This window comes from Heteronotia binoei, chromosome 6 (genome assembly GCF_032191835.1).
Source record: "Heteronotia binoei isolate CCM8104 ecotype False Entrance Well chromosome 6, APGP_CSIRO_Hbin_v1, whole genome shotgun sequence".
Taxonomy (NCBI): domain Eukaryota; kingdom Metazoa; phylum Chordata; class Lepidosauria; order Squamata; family Gekkonidae; genus Heteronotia; species Heteronotia binoei.
In genome coordinates, this window is record NC_083228.1 from 108,408,000 (window position 1) to 108,429,719 (window position 21,720).

Consider the following 21,720-nt stretch of genomic DNA (forward strand, 5'->3'; position numbering starts at 1 on the left):
TGAGCATTGGCTTACCAGGTTCAGGGGAGTAGGATTGCCAGAACCAGGTTGGAGAACTCCTGGAGATTTGGTGATGGAGCCTGGGGAGGACATGGACTCTGTAGGGTACAATGCCATAGTGCCCATCCTCCAAAACAACCATTATCTTCAAGGGAAATGATCTATTTAGTCTGGAGATGAGTGGCACTTGGATCCCCAAGTCCCACCTGGAGGCTGTCATTTCTAGCTGGGCAAGGGAGGAACAGCCAGCACATGTGGGGCAACCTTGAGTGTTAATGTTTTGGCAGCAGCTGGTTGGAGGGAGGCAGGACAGGCATTTAAGGGAGGTGGAGACTGGAAGCCAGCCTGATCCAGTCACACCTGATTGGCAAGAGTTCCTGCCAATCAATCCAGGAAGGTGGGCCATCTCTCGGGAGGCAGGAAGAGGAGGGGGTGGGCATACTCCAGGGCGTCTCCCTTAAACCAATGTGAGTCAGAATGGTGTTGTGGATAAGAGGAGTGGACTCTAATCTAGAGAACTGGGTTTGACTCCCAACTCCTGCGCAAAACGCCTACTGAATGCCCTTGGACCAGTCATAGTTCTCTCAGAACTCTCTCAGCCTCACCTACCTCACAAGATGCCCCTGGTGGGGAGAGGAAAGGAATGTGATTCTAAGCCGCTGTGACACTCCTGAGGGTAGAGAAAAGCAGGGTATAAAAACCTACTCTTCTCTTAAGAGCCAGGGACTTGGAGCTGGAAGAGGCTAACTTTCCTATCAGCTCACTGACTACAAGGGAGTTCAGTAGAGAGGAGGAAGATCTAGGGTGCTATTAATCCCTTCTCTTTTCAAGTCTGTTGAGACCCCCACAAGGAGGCACTGGAGGGTCATGCCCTGCATGACCCTCACTGCAGCCATCACTGACCCCTGAAATCATATTTCTTTGAGATGGTAGTCTCAAAAGAACTGAGGGACAGGGCAAATGGGGAGTCTTTAGGAAGCGAGAAATGAGCAAAAATCAGCCTCCCTTCTTCTGCAAACACAAAAAAACCCCTGCCATGTTGGAGGACCTGCTGGTGTGTGACGTAACAGCACCACAGGGCCAAGTCAAAGTCAATCAGTCCAATGGGATGTAGCATTCCTACTTGTTTATAAGTGAACTGTCACTTAAACACCACCTATGTGATGTTGGACAACCAGGGGGAGGGGGAAGGTTGTACTAAAATTATTCAGGTTAGGTCAAAAACCACACAAACACCAACACACCAATGAACACAAGTGTAACTTAACTCCCCACTGGATTACCACCAAAAACCTTGAAGTCCCACTGCTTTAAGCACCTGGTTGACTCTCCTGAGCTGCTGCAATTCCCTTCTCACTTTCCCACACATGAATTTGCAAGCTGTTATGGCCATACTCGGCTGGCTGAGTCAGCTCATAAAAGCATGTGGGCAGTTTTGTTGTGATCAAAGAAATCCCAGAATACTTTTGTGCAGCTTTGGGTAGCTTTTAAATGCACTCACCTCTCTTTCACCGTGACACATAGCCCAGGCACCTCCAATGCAGCCATGTATTATTTGGATGACACACAGAATCAATTCATACCCACTCAAGATCAGCAGGATTGAAAAAAGGGTTACATTCCACTGAACAATATACCTTGGTTCCTGGCAATGAGACCAGTTGTTGTGCTGAAGCAAGTACCTATTGAGACAAAGAGCAGATGTTAATTTGTAGCCTTGGAATGGTGGGGGGGGGGACACCTTGGCTTGTGAACCCCAACAGGTGCATCCTTTTCCACAGTGCTGCTGTGCCCAATTGCAATTATTTGTCCCTATTTTTCTTTTAATTTAGTTTGAGGAGGCATGCTTCTCACACATTATTACTATATTTATGGTTGGTAGTCAAGGTGCTGTCTCCTGCCTCAGCCTCCAGACTTAGTGGCAAAAAAGAGTAGATAGCTAGATAGGCACACAGACCTTTCCTTCCTGTATTTACTCTTCTGCCACTGCTGCCTTTGAAATGTAGATTTTGTTCTCAGGGACAACTTCCTTCCGTTCACTCTGTCACTAGAGAGAACTGGACTAACTACACCAGTTAGCAGGGCTTTTTTTGTAGCAGGAACTCCTTTGCATATTAGGCCACACACCCCTGATGTAGCCAATCCTCCAAGAGTTTACAGGGCTCTTATTATAGGGCCTACTGTAAACTCTTGGAGGGTTGATAAAATCAGGGGTGTTTGGCCTAATATGCAAAGGAGTTCCTGCTACAAAAAAAAAAAAAGCCAGTTAGCCCCAACAGGTTATGGGTCAAGCATTTATACCCCTCCTTTGCCTTGTGGCTCAGGCAGCTTACAGTTCCAAGATTTAAAACAAAGTATAGTGGTGGCAAATGCTGTCAAGTCACAGCTGAATTATGGTGGCCTCATAAGGTTATCAAGGTAAGAGGCATTTGAAGTGGCTCTGTGTAGCGACCCCAGGCTTCATTGGTGGTCTCCCATCCAAGTACTGATTAAATCAGGCCAGCCTGGACCATGCAGGTCAGGAAACAAAATGCAGTAAACCCCCTGTAACAGCCCTCCAAAAATGTTCAAAGGTTAAACCTCACTGGGAAAAAATTGCTTCACAATGTCTCCAACCTGGAGAGCCAGGTTGGTGTAGTGGTTAAGTGTGCGGACTCTTATCTGGGAGAACCGGGTTTGATTCCCCACTCCTCCACTTGCTCCTGCTGGAATGGCCTTGGGTTAGCCATAGCTCTCATAGGAGCTGTCCTTGAAAGGACAGCTTCTGGGAGAGCTCTCTCAGCCCTACCCACCTCACAGGGTGTCTGTTGTGGGGGAGGAAGGTAAAGGAGATTGTGAGCTGCTCTGAGACTCTTCGGAGTGGAGGGCGGGATATAAATCCAATATCTTCTTCTAAGGACATAATCTCCCTTCATCTCCTCAGAGAGCTCATTCCTAAAAGTGGGAGCCATTGCTGAAAAGAAATGGACTCTAACAGATACCAAGCAGGCAGCCTTATGCAGGGAAACATTAAGAAAGTGACAGCCAAACATAGTAATTGGTGCATGTAGACATAAACGGAGAGATGATCTTTCAGATATGTGGGTCCTAGTCTGTCAAAGGTTTTGAAGGTTGTAGCCAGTATGTTGAACTCAACTTGCAAACAACTAACAAACAATCTGGCAGCCAAGCAATGCTACTTGCTACTTATGTATGGCCTAGAAGTTCAAAATTGCACAGAATTAAATCAGTTTGGGCACCATTCCTTAGCATTGAATTTCCCCCTTTAAAAAAAAAAAGTGCATTGACCAAGGCCTACTTCTCACTGAGGTGGTAACTGGTACCCATCTATATTTCTTCAGGTATGTGTAAAAGGTGGTTTCATCTAGTGATTGCATATTTGAATAACAGTCCATGAGAAACCAAGTTAACATTTTAAAACACTCAGTGGCACATACCCAACCATCCAAAGCCTTCACTGAGCAGGACTTTTGCCCTTCCCCCTCCTGCTGCAACCCACTGAGCCCTCGAATTTTATTTTTGGGTGTCAGTGGGCCCTCAGGAACAGAATAAGGGGCAAAGTCAGAGAATCAGTGGAAATTGCTTCACTTTCTTCCAAAGTGTTAAATCTTTGGAACTGTGTGGTAAGGTACACAGCAGTGCATACCTCGGGCTAGTCATTCTGTCTCACCTTAAACTATTTTACTGAATTGTTGTGAGGGTAATTCAGGAGGGACAGACCTCATACACCTCTCTGAACTCCTTTCAGAAAGGGCAGGATGGTAATAAAATGAATTATATATGGAAAATTTTTCAAGAATTCTTTTGTATAGAGAAGCAGGAGCAACAAGGTAACTGCCTGGGGTCCTGTGTATGGTGAAGCCCCAACTGCCCACACTCTGCCTTCTCAAAGGATGAAAAAAAAGAAGATGCTCCTGCCATCATTTGCACCCATCTAATCTGGGGCTCAGTCAGATGGCTTCCAGTGGCCTCAGTGGCTCCCACCCACCTCAGATGGGGTAACGGCTGCTCCCTGGCTGGCCCCAGTGGGAGGATGGCAGGGGGTGGCAGTAATTTTGTGGCCCTATCCTGGACTTTTCCACAAGGTTCCGGAAACACTAAGACCAACCCTGTAGGGGAAGTAGTCTATCGAGTGAGTCTTCTCTTGCATTCTGAAATGCTAAAGCCCAGACTTACCATTTCAAATTAAAGTATCATACACTGTTGCTGACAGTTTATATAATTTAAAGATAACCTGCATTCAGATCAAGTCAGCCAGGAGATGTAATTTTATTCCAATACCTGTGCAAGTTGATAAAAATAGGCAGGGACCATCAGTACCCAAGGGCAAATTCTCTGCAGAAGTTCTGATGGCTACCATGCAACACTCTGGAATTGTTCAGATCCATGATCACACAGTGCTTACCCAGAATCCTTCATGCATGCAAAAAATTACATACCCTCCGTAAGAGTTTGAGAATGGATAGCACCAGATTCTCTCATGCCAGCAAAAACAGTATGGGCCCTGGGACAAGGCCAGACAGCAAATGATGAAGCAGTATGCTGCACCAGCAATGCCAATACAGGCTACCAGGACTACTACCACAGGCTGCAGTATGAAAAGAGAAAAGAATCATCAACATCTATGGAATTTCTAATGGGCACTCATCTTTAAATGACTGGAAGGGAAGAGGGTTCACTTACTGAGCAATTTCTTCCATAGTACTCGTGGGCAAAGCATCCATGGAAATGATTGTGTTCTAATCCAATAAGTGTGAATGCTGGGACCAAAACCTGATTTAATATAAAATAAGGAATTATTTATTTAAATCATTTGTACTCCCCCACCTTTCTCCATACAGGCTTACATCATTCTCCTCTCTATTTTTATCCTCACAACAATCCTGAAAGTTAGGTTTAGCTGAGAGAAAGTAACTGGCCCTAGGTCACCCAACAAGCTTCGATGGTAAAAGTGGGGATTTGAATCCAGGTCTGCAAAACATTAGTCTGACACTCTTCACCACTACACCACATTGGCTCTTGATATGGTTTACATTTCATTCTATTTCTTGTGTTTTTATTTTCATCTCCATGTCACAAGTTCCTGATTAGCTGCCAAACTAATTGTGTTGATCAGTATGGCACAGCTCAGATATGTACCCCATTCAATTTGAAACAATTGCTTATAGAATCATGGAATTCAGAAAGAAACCAAAACTATCAACCATAGAGTCTCAGGCTGGGATGAGGGAACTATGAGTGCCAACCTACCCTCTGCCATGAAGTTCACTGGGTGACCTAGGGCTAGGTACTCTCTTTCATAGCCTAACTGATCTCACAGGGTTGTTGTAAGGATAACAAGATGGAAGACGAAGAAACATATATGCCATCCGGATCTCTTGCGAGAAAGGGCAGGAGAAAAATTTGGTAGATAAATCTTGGTTGCCCTCTTCTGTACTTTTCCCAGTTCTGCAGTATCCTAAAGAATTCACAGAGATCGCAGGCTAATAACATAATCTAACTTTAGGAACTTCTAGAACATGTTCGTACCATCTAGATAATGCTTTTCTGAATTTAAAAATTTGCAAATAGTTTATTCTTTCTTTTGTTATTGTGATGCTGGAAAATTTCAATAAATGACTGATCAAAAATGATAAATGGGATGGTCAACTAATTAGGCATCGCACACTAGGCTTCTCTGCAGATGAAGCCACGCTATCCAGACCACAAAGGAGAGAACAGGTGAAGCCCAAAAAATTGCCTGTACGCCAAACACTTTCAGATGATTCAAAGGAGTCTCATCAGAAAAGGAAACACTCCAACCAGACTTTAGGCCAAGAATGGTCATCTTCAGGAAGGGGGAGGTGATCACTGTGTTCTACAGGGTCATCTAGATTTTTTAGTGTAAAGACAGAGGCAACAGTAAAGTTAACCTCTGTCTCTTTCAACTGGACAATATTATTTTGCTTTGCTTTATGAAACTTACAGCAAACTTGACCACACCTCAACTAAGAGATGAAAAACTTGATTATCCAGAATCCAGGACACTGCTCTGGTGAATGGATCCAACCCATGGACCACCAGTTTGCTATCCTTAACAATAACATATTTGATCTATCACATGCCAAGTTTCAGCAAAACTTATCCCAGGGAAAATGTTTATTGAGGGAAAAGTTTATTCAAGTGCATATGATTCAAAATCCTGTCTCTACTTGTGACAATCCCAGATGCCTTAGAAAGGAAGCAACATTCAAATTGTCTGATGAAAAAATTTAAAACAATGTACCATGGTTGAGACAAGACTAAAAAATGAGGTATTCACAAAGGTGTGCAGTTTTACTTGTGTTTTTGTAAACTTGAACAGTTTCAGGGCAAAAGTTCTATAATTTTAAACTTCCAGTTTGCAATCTAAATTTGTTAATGTCCAGTTCTCAACCCTCAGGGCATATACCTACTGACCACTTTAATCTTAGCAAGTCTCAGGAGATTAGATTCCATACAGAAGCCATCCAAAAAGGTATTTAAATGTTTAAAATCACTTTTGTAATACTTTTGTACAGAGTTACTTTTAAGTATCTGTAAAACAAATTATACAGCTACCATTTATTTATAGCAGCTGTAAAAACAACATAACCTCCTGATCTTTCACTGAGAGAGGTTACATGAGTAAAATGACTTTCATGTATAATAGGTTACGTATTTGTAGGTGGTATTTATAGGTCATCTGTAAATGTATACATGCAAGGCATTTTTATACATGTAAATTCTGTGGCTGAAAGGTGGGGTGGGTCTCTCTTTTGTGTTTGATAGAAGTGGTTTAGGTTTATAATTTACACTGAAGCATTTCCTAAAAATGATCATAGAGACATACAGTCTACTTGCTGTACTGCATTGCCTCCTGCATTCAAAATTAATCTCCTACAAATTAGCTATAAGGGCAGTTGCCGGCATTTAACATCTGCATTCATTCAATGAACCACAATAAGGAGCGAGGCTCCAGAAAAGGCATTTGGTGCACAACACCCAAGTATTCTTCCAGTCTCATTAGGGCAAGGCTGAGTTGAATAGATCTGTGGTTCTGGCTTGTTGCTCAGCCGGAGCCACTCAGCTGGCATAAGAACATAAGAAGAGCCCCACTGGGCCAGACTAGTGGGCCATCTACTCCAGCATAGTGGCCAGCCAGTTCCTCAGAAAGTCCAACAATAGGGCACAGAGGCTGAGGACTTCCCCTGATGTTTTTCCTGGCAGTGGGATTCAGAGGTCAACTGCCTCTAAACATGGAGGTCACCACATCTAGTAACTGTTGATCTATCCTCCATGAATCTGTCTAACCCCCTATTGCTGCCTATGCCTGTGCTCTTTCACCAGGGCCATTTTAACTTCTCAGTCCAACCCCAGGCATAATCATGTCACAAAGCATAGCAGGAAAGGAATCACTAGGGACGACTGGATGTAGAAATGGGAGATCTGTGACGGGATTGTTTTCTGTTGTTCAAAGTTTTGTTTGCCGCCCAGTAGAACCCTGATTTGGATTGGAGACACAGGGCAGGAAAGGGGGTTTAAAATTTACAATTCAGATTCTGCCCTCCCCCCCGCCAATAGTTATTTGCCCAGGGACAGAAAACATAGGAATATAATTTCTCCCCAAAGACTTCTGTTACTACTTCTGATAGCTATAGTTCTTCAAGTAGGTTGTCAGCAGGCCATCAGCAAAAGGTTCTTTCCCTTTAACAGAGGCTTGAAGTGTGAAAGTGAACAGCTGAAGATTTTCATGGCATGGAGGTAAATAGCATCAGCTGGTAAACAGCACCCCCTCAAGCCTCTATTAAAAGGAAAAGCTGTTGGCCACTGTGTCTTCCAGAGACTTCTTGATGGCTTGCCATCTCTAGGGAGTCAGCCAGGGGTCTTGGTCAAAGCTGCACATGGCTACAAGTAGGGGTAATTTTGTAGAAAAAGAGGTGGTGGAGCTCATTAGCATAACTCATTAGCATATGCTGCCCCCACACCAGCCAAAAGCAACCTAATGCAAGAAAGGAGAGCCCCAGGCAAGCGAGGCCTGCTTGGGTTGACTAGAGATCCAGCCAACCCAAGCAGGCTTCGCTTGCCTGGAATTCTCCTGGGCCAACCCCCCAATCAATAGCAAGCCATCTGCTGCCCAGAATCACATAAGAAGTGGAGAAAGGGTAGTGTGGGCTTCTCCAGAGGTTAATGAGGACTGCTGGGGGTGTGGCAAAGTTCCTGGTGGCTGGCTGGTTGCCTGCTCTCCTAGTCCAGGGATTGTTATACAACTGCACCTACTATTCAATGGACAAGGTAGGTAGCTGAGGAGGGGGGGGTGTCAGAAAGGTTCTGGAGCTGCGCTCCTGTGAACTCCTGCTGAATTCAAGGCCTGAAAGCATCAGTTATGAAGTCTTGAATGAGTGGAAAGGAAAAGAACCCGCCAAAAGGCATCTTTATACCCCTAATCTAACTAGGCAACTTGAAATGTTCCAGAAGAGAAATCCAACAGCTAAAGGAAGAAAACACTCCTGACCCGCATGGTCAGAATGGAGACATGAAAGAATTCTTCAGCCGTACTCACCACAAGACCTCCTCCTATAATACCATGAAGACAGCCCACGTACTTGCTGAGGAGGTTATGTGCAGCATATCTTGTTTCACCATTAGGAAAATAAAGCAAAACATTTGCCACAATACAGAGCAAGGCAAGGACAAGTAGCTGGTATCCAGTGTACCGAGCACACCTCCCAAAGCACATGTTGCTTGCAGTGTTGCAAAGATACTCTCCGTAGTGCTGTTCTTCTGCTCAAGACTAGCCTGAAGGTACCCACTGGAGAAACCAAAAGGGGAGAGTGAGCCAGGCTCATACCTTCTTAAATACTCTGGGTTACCTAGTTACCTGCATGGTGATTACCTCTCAGCTGGACGGTCAGGTCAGGATTATAGAATGCAAAACCTGACAAAGGCACCGAGTCCCTGCCCATTTCCAATCAAAGGTTCATCAAATTGCTACAGCGCTTCTCTTGGCTTTAATTTTTCCTTATTGGAATGAATAATAGCGTGTGTAATCACACACGAATAACAGGTTTTTAGGCACGAAGGCAGCTTTTGCGGGGGGGGGGAGGTGGGGACTGGAAAGAGTTCACAAGGAATAAATGGAAAGAAAGCAAAATGCAGTCCTTCCTGTTACAATATAAAATGTAGTTATTTGTTATTTATTCAGTTCAGTCCTAATGAGGACCCAAAGAGGCTTACATCATTTTTTCTCCTTCATTTTTATCCTCACAGGTTAGGCTGAGAGAGGGTGAATGGCCCAAGGTCACTCAGCGAGGTTCCATGGCACAAGTAGGGGTTTGAACCTGGGTCTCCCAGATACTAATCTAACGCTCTTTATTCCACACCAATCCACACTGGTCAACAATCCAGTCCTAACCACATTTATATAGATTATGTAACTCTCCATTGATTTAAATTGTTTAGAAGGTAGAATAGTGAATATATAAACACATAGGAAATGTCTTGCTGAATCAAAGCAGGTCCAGCAGTCTGTGTCTAACAATGGATAATTAAGATTACACACACACACACCGCTCCTGCAAGGTTTATCAAACAGATTTAGTAGAGATTGCAGCTGGTAAAGTATATCATCTCTGAAAATGGAAGTTCCATTCTTAGACTGCACCCAGGCCAAATTTACAGTCTTATTTGGGATTTCCATTTGGGTACTTGTTATTTTCCATTTCTTTTGTCATAATCTGTTTTAATTGGTTCCCTCATTTGTATCCAGAATGTCTTTGTGCATTTCCTGCACTTGTGCATTTCCTTTCCCTGGAGTCGCAAGCTCAATTCTCTTCTTAATAAAAGGTCTACACACCCATGAAGGTTTCACTTCTGCTACAAGAAATGTGATACTTTCAAAAAGGCTCTAGGAACAGACCGGTGGGTCAGTGGTCAGAAATTAGTGCAGCCCAAGACTTCAGCTGCATGGTCAGTCATAAGGTATGTACAAAGCAGAAGATTTTGCACATATGAAATGGTAAATGGAACAGCCACAGATCCCAAGATGCAGCATGGATTGTGTCTCTTCTTTGCATGACAATTAATAGTATAGGTCATTAAAACTGTCAGTGCAAGGAGACACTCCCCTAAGAATCATGGCCAGCAACTACTGGTAAAAATGTTGTCTATTAATGGAATCCAGCTATGTCTTTGATTCAAACCCTGACATCTTGCAAAAGTCTATTAAAAAAAATAAAATTAAATCTCATATTTCAGACCCTGAGAGTCTAGAAGATAGGCAGATTTATAAACCCTTTGAATAAATGTTTATAAATTAAATAAACAAAACTTACTACCTAGACAAAACCTGTGGAAGGGGGACAAGCACAATGACACATATTCAGCAGGAAGCACTTTTGGGTTTTTATTTTGTTTTAATCAAATTTGACATAGACAGAGAAATGGAGATAGCGCTTTTGTTGATTTACTTAATTCATCCTTTCCAAAGGGCCATTGGAACAAAATGGTATTAACGAATCACCAGGGGTGGAATTCTAGCAGGAGCTCCTTTGCATATTAGGCCACACATCCCTGATGTAGCCAATCCTTCAAGAGTTTACAAGGCTCTTTTTTGTAAGCTCCTGGAGGACTGGCTAACTCAGGGGTGTGTGGCCTAATATGCAAAGGAGCTCCTGCTAGAATCCCACCCCTGTGGATCACAAAAAAACCATGAGGGAAGAAGCCAAACAAGTTTGAGGAGGCAAAGAATACCATGAGCTGGTGCAGGCATTCATGAAGTTCTTGTTTCAGAGACACCTGCTAACTTTATCTGTGTAAATATGGACTCAAACCACCAACAGATCTCAAGCCCTGGGCAGGTTTATATACATGGAAGCAGTCTTTCAGAAACTTTGGTCCCAAGTAGGGTTGCCAACTGCCAGGAGAAAAAAATACCCTGTCTCTTGAATAGAGCTTTATATGGGATGTTATTTACCAGGTGATGTTATTTATTTCCATGACATGAAAAGCTTCAGCTGCTATATGCTTTACAAGAAAACAGTAAAGCATGGGGTTCAAATCGAAAAATTTGACATACCGAATTTATGTTTACATGGATATATATGGAATACTAAATCTGATAGAAAAGGACATCATCATTTAAAAAACCCATTTAAAAAATTTACAATTGATATATGGGACCAGTATAGAAAATTGTTAACACCTCCTTCTCCAGTGATGGCTTTTCTAGGACAAACATGGATTGCTTCAGGTAAACTGATATCTGAATTTCAGATCTAGAGAAAAACAAAAATTTTAGACTAACTGATATCAGTACAAATAGTACTTTCAGCACTATCCATCAACTAGAAAAAAGATTTAATGTGCAGATACCCTGGCTACAGTACCATCAATTGTACCATGGTCTTAACAAAGTAATGCTGGTTATATATGGAGATAACCCTTTTGAAAAAATACTACAAAATGAAACCTCATGTACAAGAGATGCAAGGTCAATGATATATTTATTATTGAACTAGGACTTTGGTATCCAAATCAATGAAGACCAAAGGAAAACATTTGGAAGTCTAGATCTGTTTTCATAAGATTACAGAATAACAAGCTCTTTTCAAAATGGTACATAACTCCATATGGCTTGTTTCAGAGAAATTTGACTACTAGCACCAATTGTTGGAAGGAATATGGCCAAGTGGGCACATTTGTACGCTGTTGGTGGGCATGTCTGAAAGTCAAGGAGTTTTGGAAAGCAATTCTTAAAAAAGATAAAGGAAACAGTGGGCTGTTCAGTTCCAAATACCACAGAATCTATATTGCTGTACCGTTGGTTAGACTTCACACTGTCACCACTTAAGAAAGAACTGATTACATCATCATTGTTGTCGTCATCATCATCATTAAAAATAGTGCTGACAGGTTGTTGGAGAACTTTAAGATTGGTTTGATAAAGTTTGGGACATTGTTCAAGATAAATTAGCAGCACAAATATTACAACAAGAAAATCCTAAAATAGCAAGTATGTTTGTTGAAAAATGGTTCTTTAAAATATATATATAAATGGAAAACCTTCTATAGATAGTTAAATACCATTTAAATATTTGGATTTTATTTTGCATTAATACTGTAACTTTGTGTAGTAACAACAAAATAGTGATGGTATGTATTGATGATGATGATACCCAATCACACCTTTATTGGCATAACATGATGATGATGATATATTTTGTATGTTCCTTTAAAAAAACCAATAAGGTTTTAGTTCTCTTAAAAAAGGCTTCAGCTGCTCATTTGCACATGTTAGCATACAATCCTAAACAGGGTCACACTTTTCTTAGTCCATTAAAGTCACTGGGTTTAGAAAAGTATAACTCCGCTTTGGATAGCACTGTAAGCTTCTGTTCAAGGGACATGATGGTTAAGGACATAAGAGGGGCCCTGCTGGATCAGACCAGAGGTCCATCTAGTCCAGCATCCTGTTTCATGCTCATAGAATTGGACCCCCTGGTCCAATCGTTTTGAAACTTGGGGGGGGGGGTATTTTGGGGAGAGGGGGATCCCCTGCCCCCACCTGGGGATTGGTAACCCTGCAGGAAAGGGTGTATCTTTTTTTCTTCCCGCCTTTTCTCCTCCAGCGCTTGCCAAGGGAAGCCAAGGGGGGCGACCCAATGCTCCCCTCCCCTTGCTCTTTTGCAACCCACACACAGCCCCCATCACCCACCCCCTTCCTCCTCTTCCAAGCTGAAAAGGGCAGCTTGTCCTTTAAATCTGAAACCCCGCCTCCGGCAGGCGGCCATGAGAAAGAGCGAGAGAGCAAAGTGAGAAAGATCATGTTGGTTGCAAAAAAAAAAACCAGGACTGGGTGGAGGAGGGGGGGGACAGCCCCACAACAGGCCCAAGAGCGACGCCCCCTCGGGCATTGCACCCCACACACACTGCTGCAATGCCATCTCTGCCTCCCCCCCCCCCTGCCGCTCCGTGCAAACAAACGGAAAAAAACACGCCTGCCTTGCTCCTGCATTTGCAAAGCCCCGGCATTGCAAAGGCGCGACCCGCCAAGGAGGGCACTTCTTTCCCCCCCTGCCTCTTTTTTTGCAATGCTCTTTTTTTCTTTCTTGCTGTACCCACCTATTTCCTCAGGCCCCGGGGAGGGCGGGAAAAGGGGGTTGCAAAGCTCGGCCCTGTTGCGAGGAGGAGGAGGCGCGTTTGGCTGCCTCTGCTTTGGGTGGGGGACGGGTTGCGCCAGGAGGCTGTCTCCTCCCACCCCCAGGTCAAGGCGAGGCGCTGGCAGCGTCGGCCAACCTTCCCTCCCACCCCCAACCTTCCCTCCCACCCCCACCCCCGGCCTGGAGCCGGGGAAAGAGGCGGCGGCCCGCTGCGCTGCTGCCGCCTCTTCTCGCCTTCACCTTAGCAGCTGCTGCTCCTGCAAGACCAGCTCAGCAGCCTCCGAAGGACTCGCGGCTCGCCACGCTCCTTGGTTTCCGGTGTGTCAGCCAAATTGCCTCACGTGTCACCAGTGACACGCGTGTCATAGGTTCGCCATCATGAACCTAGAGGATGGTGTGGAATTGTTTTCTGTGGCCCTAGAAGGTAGGACCAGAACCAATGAGTCGAAAATAAATCAAAAGAGTTTCCAGCTCAACATTAAGAAGAAATTCCTGACCGTTAGAGCAGTTCCTCAGTGGAACAGGCTTCCTTGGGCAGTGGTGGGCTCTCCTTCCTTGGAGGTTTTTAAACCAAGGCTAGATGGCCATCTGACCTCAATGAAGATGCTGTGAATTTAGGAAGAGGTATTTGTGAGTTTCCTGCATTGTGCTGGGAATTGGACTAGATGACCCTGGAAGTCCCTTCCAACTCTATGATTCTATGACAGGGGATCTTATTCCATTCTCCATTAAAGTCTAAGGCAGCATTTCCCATTTGCAGGGTCATGACCTGGTACCAGGCCACAAAAGCCTCAATACCGGGTCACAAGAAATGCCAAAGTTAGCCCTGCCCCCAGCAAAGCATGAGCTCTGCTTCCTTCCTCTCCTGTTTTTCTGTTGTACAGATAAAAGCTAGGCTTGAAGACTGACACAGGCTGTAAAGCCTGAGCTCTGTTTTCCTTCCTTCCTTCCTTCCCCCATCTCTGTGTTATGCAGATAAAAGCTAGACTTGAAGACTAACACAGTCTTAGGGAGGGACGGTGGCTCAGTGGTAGAGCATCTGCTTGGTAAGCAGAAGGTCCCAGGTTCAATCCCTGGCATCTCCAAAAAAGGGTCCAGGCAAATAGGCGTGAAAAACCTCAGCTTGAGACTCTGGAGAGCTGCTGCCAGTCTGAGAAGACAATACTGACTTTGATGGACCAGGGGTCTGATTCAGTATAAGGCAGCTTCATGTGTTGTTCATGTGTTCACAGGCTGCAAAGCCCGAGCTCTGTTTTCCTTCCTTCCATCCCCCAATGTCTCTATGTTATGCAGGTAAAAGCTAGACTTGAAGACTGACACAGGCTGCAAAACCTGAGCTCTGTTTTCCTTCCTTCCATTCCCCAGCAGCTCTGTGTTGTGCAGATAAAATCTAGGCTTGAAGACTAACACAGGATGCAAAGCCTGACCCCCGTTTTGCTTCCTTCCACCCCCCAATGTCTCTGTATTGTGCAGAGAGGAGCTGAGCTGCCTCTCCTTCCTTCTCCACCCCCCCCCCCAATGTCTGAGAGAAAAGCTGGAGTCCACTGGCATTTAGACCCATTAAGTATTCTTCAAGGTATGACCTTTCATGTGCTTTCAGTATGTTCTTTTGGGCAGATTTCCCCGAGATGCCTGGGGGGCAAAGAAGGGGGGGGATGTTTTTTCAGCGACAGTGGGCAGGGAGTGAGCATTCCAGTAGCTATTTTTTTTTAACCAAATGACCCCTGGGTAGATTTGTTACTGGCTGGAGTCATCTGATGGTGAGTAAGGCTTCCCCTACTCTTTGTCCCCCCCTTCTTTCTTTCTTTCCCTGCAAGTGATGCTCTGTCTGTATTCTTGGTGCTGGGGGAAGGGAAACAACAGTGGGAGGGCTTCTAGTGCCCTACTGGTGGACATTCTGGTGCTTTCTGGGCACAGTGTGAGAAAATGTTGGACTGGATGGTCCACTAGCCTGATCCAACATGGCTTCTCTTATGTTCTTTCTTTCCATATCTTTCTTTCCATGTCTTTCTTTTCTTTTCTTTTCCTTTCCTTCCATTTCATTCTTTCCCTTTATTTCTTTCCCTCTCTCTCTCTCTCTTTCTTTCTTTCTTTCTTTCTTTCTTTCTTTCTTTCTTTCTTTCTTTCTTTCTTTCTTTCTTTCTTTCCTTCCTTCCTTCCTTTCATTTTTACTGGATGAATCTTTTCTGTTAATCATACTGTTGTTGCAGCCATAGGGGCTCTGCTGATGAAAAGTTCGCACCCCCTGTTGTAGCCACCTGGCCTTTCTATGAGATTTCTGTGTAAGTGAGAGTGAGAGGTGTGGGGCAGAAAGAGATTATTGGAGATTACTGCTGTATATTTTAACAGCACTGGAAGTGATGGTACTATGAACTTGGCACCAGTTTACTGGTCCTGCTTTTAACAACTGTCTGACATCAAAATTAAACTCCTCCTGTAGATATTTAAAAGGATGAAAGAAGTTCACTGGCTAAATATCTGCACAACAGGTTGCTTTTAAAGGCATTGGAAACACAGCCAGTAAAAAGCTGCAAGCCCCTCATGAATATCCTTTTTAGAATAACTGCAGAAAAGCTTGTATGAACTTCATTATAACTTGAAATTAATTCATTAATTGCAGTACAATTGTATGCTATCTTTTACAGCAATTTCCCAGTGTTTCAGCCAAGGAAAAGTATGAAAAATAGCCATCCAAAGATTTTCTTGAAACCAAACAAGCTTGGTTGTAGCTTGAGGCAAGGTTCCAGTAGTAGCAGCTGAAGGAAGGGCCTACTATATGTGTCAGCATATTTTGAGGTAGAGGAGCTGCAGGGCCCAGTGTGGGTGGTACACAGTGCTGGCATTCCTGATGGCAATGGCAACAGCACTCTCAACTGCATACACTAGCCAGTGCTTTTGAGGAAGGGGTGTGTAGGTGTGCAGGCAATTGAACATGGGCATTAAGAGTGCTTGCAAGCTGGAGAAGAACACACAAACAGATAGCTGCATGCAGGTGTGGGGGTGGAGAGGACGGCCCACTTTCCACCCCCAGCTCCACCCCCCCCCCCCCCCCCCGAATTTTAGTGGGCCACAAAGGAGAAGTATAAAAATAACCAGGCCACAGGAAATAAAAGTTTGGGAAACCCTGCCATAGACTATAATGGAAAATGGAAAAAACATCCAAAACTTTTCCCCATCAACACCTTAACTTTCACTATGATATGTAAGCTCCCTTTTTACTACTTTTGGTTTGAACTTTGGCTATTGCAGCAAGTTCCATCTAGAAAAAGCATTGGAGAAATGAACTACAGGTTGATAAGTTTGTTGGCGGTGACTATGGTTCACCTTGCCTGGTTCCGTTGGACTATTATTTAAAGAAGACTTTGGACTTTAATTATCATTAAGGAGGTTTTCAATCCATACATGGCATTTATAGCAATGCTTACTATGGTGTACATGAGAATATGAGTATTCATGATTGCAATATATGATGGTTATAAGTAATAGACTGTATAAGGTGACACACAAAGACTTGTATTGTTTTCAGATAGTTTGAACTTTTGGTTTAGCGAAGTGTGATTGTGACAGCCTTTTGGCTTTTTTGTTCTTGACCTTTGCATCACAGTCCCTCCAAGGGTTGGGTTGGCTTCTTCCCTGCCACTAGCAGGAGCACAACAGCTAAAGCTGAATGCAAAAAAAGAGAATGCTGTCTGTACACATCTGTATTATTTATTAATTGGCATAAATATATAAAGCCTGTAGCTGAATTTAGGGGAAGGCACATTGGGAGTGTATCTTCTCCTGTGTTTGGAATGATGAAAGCAGAAGTGGGAATGTGAACTGCCTGGGCACAGTGTTATGAAATGCTATTCAGAGGTTGAGGCAGCAATCCTATGCACTCTTTCTTAGGACTAAGCCATCTTGAACGCAGTGGGTCTTACTTGAGTAAACCTACATGAGATTGTGCAGTAACAGCAGCAGAGGGCTAATTCTGTCCTACTGTCGACTCCTAAATCATTATTTTCCAGGGGCCCAATAAGCAAGTTGGTGGCTAACCCTGCTCCATTGAGATTTGGAAACCCACAGCTCCATACTGGGGCTTCCAAAGACACTTGCAAGTTGCATCCCTAAACACAGTTCCATTCCTGCAACTGCCATGCTGAAATGTCTGTTAATCTTTTCCTTGGCTGTTATGACAGCAGAGGGCACTCCACTTGTGTTTTGAATACAGACTGGAACTGATATAAAAAGAGAAGTAAAGAAAAGGGTTTATTACAAAAAAAGAAAGCAGTAATAAGTACATTTTTTGTTCTTGATCCAATTTAACTGCAAGTGCATTCATACCATACCTGCCATGCAGGCTCCATGGAGCTATTTCAAGAGTTTGCAAAGCTCCTTAAGCGATAAAATCTTGAACTTGAGACAGAAATTTACAGGTCCATCTACACATTACAAAGTCTTTATGCTTGTTGGGAAACAGCATGAGAACTTTCTATCGCTGTCTGAAGGGAGTTTTATGCCTCCCAGATGCATACTGGCTCTTTTCTGTTTGTTACTACAGTGGCCTTGCCTCCTCCCACTGCTTTTGCACCCACACACTACACCATAGTAAAAATCATGGATTCAATAGGAACAGTTTAAGGACACAAAAAGCAGGTGGGTGGGAAGCCACAGCTGCTTCTCTCTGTGATGGCAAACAGTAAAGAGCCTGTGGGCCTCTGGAAAGTACAAAACTTTCATCACATTTCCTCTTTGACTTTCTGCCTGCATCTGCACATCAGTGGGTAGTATGCTACTGGTGCTCTATGACAATCACTTGCAACTGGACTCTGTGCAGACCAGACGATCAGTTGTGAAGTTATTGTGATAGCATAGCAATAGTGCAGTATCCACCAATGTCTGGATGTGGCTTCTGTATATGTATAGTATTTTATGATGTGGGGAGGGCTTCATTGTGATGGCTATAGGGTGCAGAGAGACCATGGGGAGGGACATGGAAGCTGCCATCATAAACTGTGTGATATCACTTCCAGGGAAAACCAGAGGTAGGAAACAAGAGAAGGGGCAGGGAATCCAGGGAACTGGCAAACTTGACAGAGTGGGACTAGGAAGGTCCATGACTGGTACCATCAGGGCTATTTTTGTAGAAAAAGCTCAGCGAGAACTCATTTGCATAATAAGCCACACATCCCTGACATCACTATTGTTTTACACAGGGCTTTTTGTAGGAAAAGCCCAGCAGGAACTCATTTGCATACTAGGCCATGCCTCTTGATGCCAAGCCAGCAGACCTGCCTCCATTCCTGAGGACTGGAAGGTAGCTAATGTCACCCCAATCTTTAAAAAGGGTTCCAGAGAAGATCTGGGAAATTACAGGCTGGTCAGTCTGACTTCAATACTGGGAAAGTTAGTGGAGACCGTTATTTATTTATTTATTTATATTTCGACTTATATCCCGCCCTTCCCACCGAAGTGGCTCAGGGCGGCTCACAACATGTAAACTTACATAAATTTAGCTTAAAAACAATTTCATAGTAACAGTTAAAAGTTTAGCTTAAAAACAATTTCATAGTAACAGTTAGAACAATAAATTAATAAAACATAGAACATAAAAACCAGCGGTCTGTCAAATGCATTCTAGCTCCATTCAGAAATTCTCAGTGTCAGTTAGTTGTTGTAGGCCAGCCGGAAGAGGACTGTCTTACGGCCCTGCGGAACTGCCCTAGGTCCCGCAGGGCCCTCACCTCCTCCGGCAGCTGGTTCCACCAGTAAGGCGCCGTTACCGAGAAGGCCCGATACCTGGTGGATTTCAGACGGGCCTCCTTTGGCCCGGGGATTACTAGCAGGTTTTGTGAGCCCGATCTTAGTACTCTCTGGGGAACGTGTGGGGAGAGACGGTCCCTAAGGTAGGCAGGTCCTAGGCCATATAGGGCTTTAAAGGTAATGACCAACACCTTGTACCGGACTCGGAATGTTATTGGCAGCCAGTGCAGATCCCGAAGCCCCGGCCGAATGTGCTCCCATCTTGGGAGCCCTAATAACAGCCGGGCAGCGGCATTCTGCACTAACTGCAGTTTCCGGGTTTGGCACAGGGGTAGCCCCATGTAGAGGGCATTACAGTAATCCAACCTCGAGGTGACCGTGGCATGAATCACCGTTGCTAGGTCGTCGTGCTCCAGGAAAGGGGCCAACTGCCTCGCCCGCCTAAGATGAAAAAATGCAGACTTGGCAGTGGCTGCTATCTGAGCCTCCATTGTCAATGAAGGCTCCAATAGTACCCCCAGACTTTTGACCCTGTGCGCCGCTGTCAACAGCGCCCCGTCAAAGACTGGCAGGGGGATTTCCCTTCCCGGGCCACAACGACCCAAGCAAAGGACCTCTGTCTTCGCCGGATTCAGCTTCAGCCCGCTCAGCCTAAGAGAGAATTAAAGAGAGCCTACTAAAGAGAGAATTAGTAGGCACACTGATGAACAAAATTATTGAGGAAGATTCAGCATGGGTGCTATAAGGGAAGATCTTGTCTCACTAACCTGTTACAGTTCTTTGAGGGGGTGAACAAACATGTGGACAAAAGGGACCCAATAGATGTTGTTTACTTTGACTTCCAGAAAGCTTTTGATAAACAACATCTATTGGGTCCCTTTTGTCCACATGTTTGTTCACCCCCTCAAAGAACTGTCCCGCAGGGACATGCTGAATCTTCCTCAATAATTTTGGCCCCACTGACGGATCTCCTGATGGCACCTGGGGTTTTTGGCCACTGTGTGACACAGAGTGTTGGACTGGGTGGGCCATTGGCCTGATCCAACATGGATTCTCTTATATGTTCACAATATGTTCTTATGACAAACAAGATTCAAAGCCCAGTAGGACCTTTAAAGACCAACAAGATTTCCAGAGAGTAACTCAAATGTTTATCAAAACTAATTCTATGTCTGGAGACCATCTTGGTCCACTTATATGTTTCCATAAGTACACACTGCTGCAGCACCAAACTAAGAAATCCCGTGAATGCTTGCAATATACTACAGTGTTAGGATTCCACCCACACTGTTAGGAGCTGAAAGCTGACTGCATTTCCATATGGGCACAACCATTGATCACTAGAAGCTATTTTAATTTCCCTCCATCACAAAGTGCACATATATGTACTGTACGTGGATCATTACACACACAGAATCAAATGTCCTGAACACAGCTTGATGTGTTATAGCACCATCAATTTTTAAGGACCTATAGTGCAATTGAGAGAGGACATTCAACTCCCCCTCATTTTGACTATATTTTATATTCATACATATGCATACACGTGTATTTTTATTTTATAGGCATTTGCATTAATATAATAACCACAGAATTTGAATATGTTCATGGCCATGAAGCTCCATTAGATACTCATTTCCAATTACAATTTTGGTTTTCCAGTTATAAGTAATAATTCTCACAATATGTAATAGGTCCAAAATGCCTTTCAAGTTCACTTAATATTGCTTTTAAAGACTGCTTTTAAATTATCATATGTTCTTAAGTTTTAAGAAATTCAGGTTCTACCAGTTTAATATGGTTAACTTTTATGTCTTGGGGGGCCTGTTCTTTAAACTTTGTGTTTTATTGCCTCTAATATTCTCTCATCTGGTTGCTTGCAATGGCCTTTGGCAAAAAGCAATAAAGGCTTTTAATGCTAACAAAGTTTTGTGTAATGCACTACATTCACATTATGCATTACTTGAACATGGCAAGTGTATCCATGCAAGTTTTAAAACAATAGATCCAGTTGGAAATTCAGCAGACATACAAAGCATTCTTCCTGCCAGGTCTGAAAAATAATTACTTTTGCAAAAGCACAGATCAGCTCTTGCATTCTTTTCTTTACTCCAGAAAAGTCTATATTGCATATTGGCTTTTAGGCAAAAAAATTTTTTTAAAGTAAGTTAAAATACAGAGGAACAGAACATTATGTCCTCTTGCATTCTCACGGCTGCATAATCCATAAAAAAAAAAATGCCATCACAGTAACATTGCATTTTCATTGCAAGAGAAGTGTGGTCCTATTAACTTCCTTTTGGCCTCCATGACAATATTCCAATATCCAATCAGTGTAGCTGAATCATGCTTTTAATAAGAATCCTGAGGGTCTCCCTTTCTTCTGATGTTTTAGTACTCAAAAATTCTGGAAAGTAATTTCCAAGCCACTACTGTCAGCAAAGAAAGTGAGTGGAAATTCATATATTGCAACATGCAAATAAAGACATCCAAGGGTTTTCTCCATGGTTTATACACTCAGACTTGGCACAGCGTCATCTACACAAAGAACAATGGGATGTTAGAAGCAGGGCAGAGGGGAGGTGTTTGCCTCACACACAAAGTTTTGCTACCTTTTCTATTTCTGGCCTCTAAATTATAGAGAAGGATACACTCTGCCTATAGCCAGCATTTGCCTCTTCTTTGTGGTGTGAGAGGATTATAACTTCAATTAGAATGACATCAGGAAATATATATCTAATTATTAGTGACAAATATCACAAATATATTTGTGGTCTATATTAAAGAAAAATAATTTTTGCCACCTAGACACCACTTTTGT

The 21,720-nt window shown here is 43.5% G+C and overlaps 1 protein-coding gene across 1 annotated transcript; it reads right to left on the bottom strand.

The window, feature by feature from the left end:
* Positions 1–935: 935 nt before the first annotated feature.
* On the bottom strand, positions 936–8,863 carry TM4SF1 (transmembrane 4 L six family member 1). Its single transcript, XM_060242703.1, has 5 exons — positions 8,561–8,863; positions 4,684–4,773; positions 4,440–4,588; positions 1,502–1,682; positions 936–944 (listed from the first exon to the last, which is right to left on the bottom strand). The coding sequence occupies exons 1-5, from the start codon at positions 8,735–8,737 to the stop codon at positions 936–938; spliced, it is 606 nt and encodes a 201-aa protein (XP_060098686.1). The 5' UTR covers positions 8,738–8,863.
* Positions 8,864–21,720: the final 12,857 nt, after the last annotated feature.

Coding starts and splice junctions, on each gene's coding strand:
- TM4SF1 (XM_060242703.1), bottom strand. CDS start 8,737: ATGTGCTTTGGGAGGTGTGCTCGGTACACTGGATACCAGCTACTTGTC. Junction 4,774..8,560: donor TTATAGGAGGAGGTCTTGTG/GTGAGTACGGCT, acceptor ATATTAAATCAG/GTTTTGGTCCCAGCATTCAC. Junction 4,589..4,683: donor ACTATGGAAGAAATTGCTCA/GTAAGTGAACCC, acceptor TTCATACTGCAG/CCTGTGGTAGTAGTCCTGGT.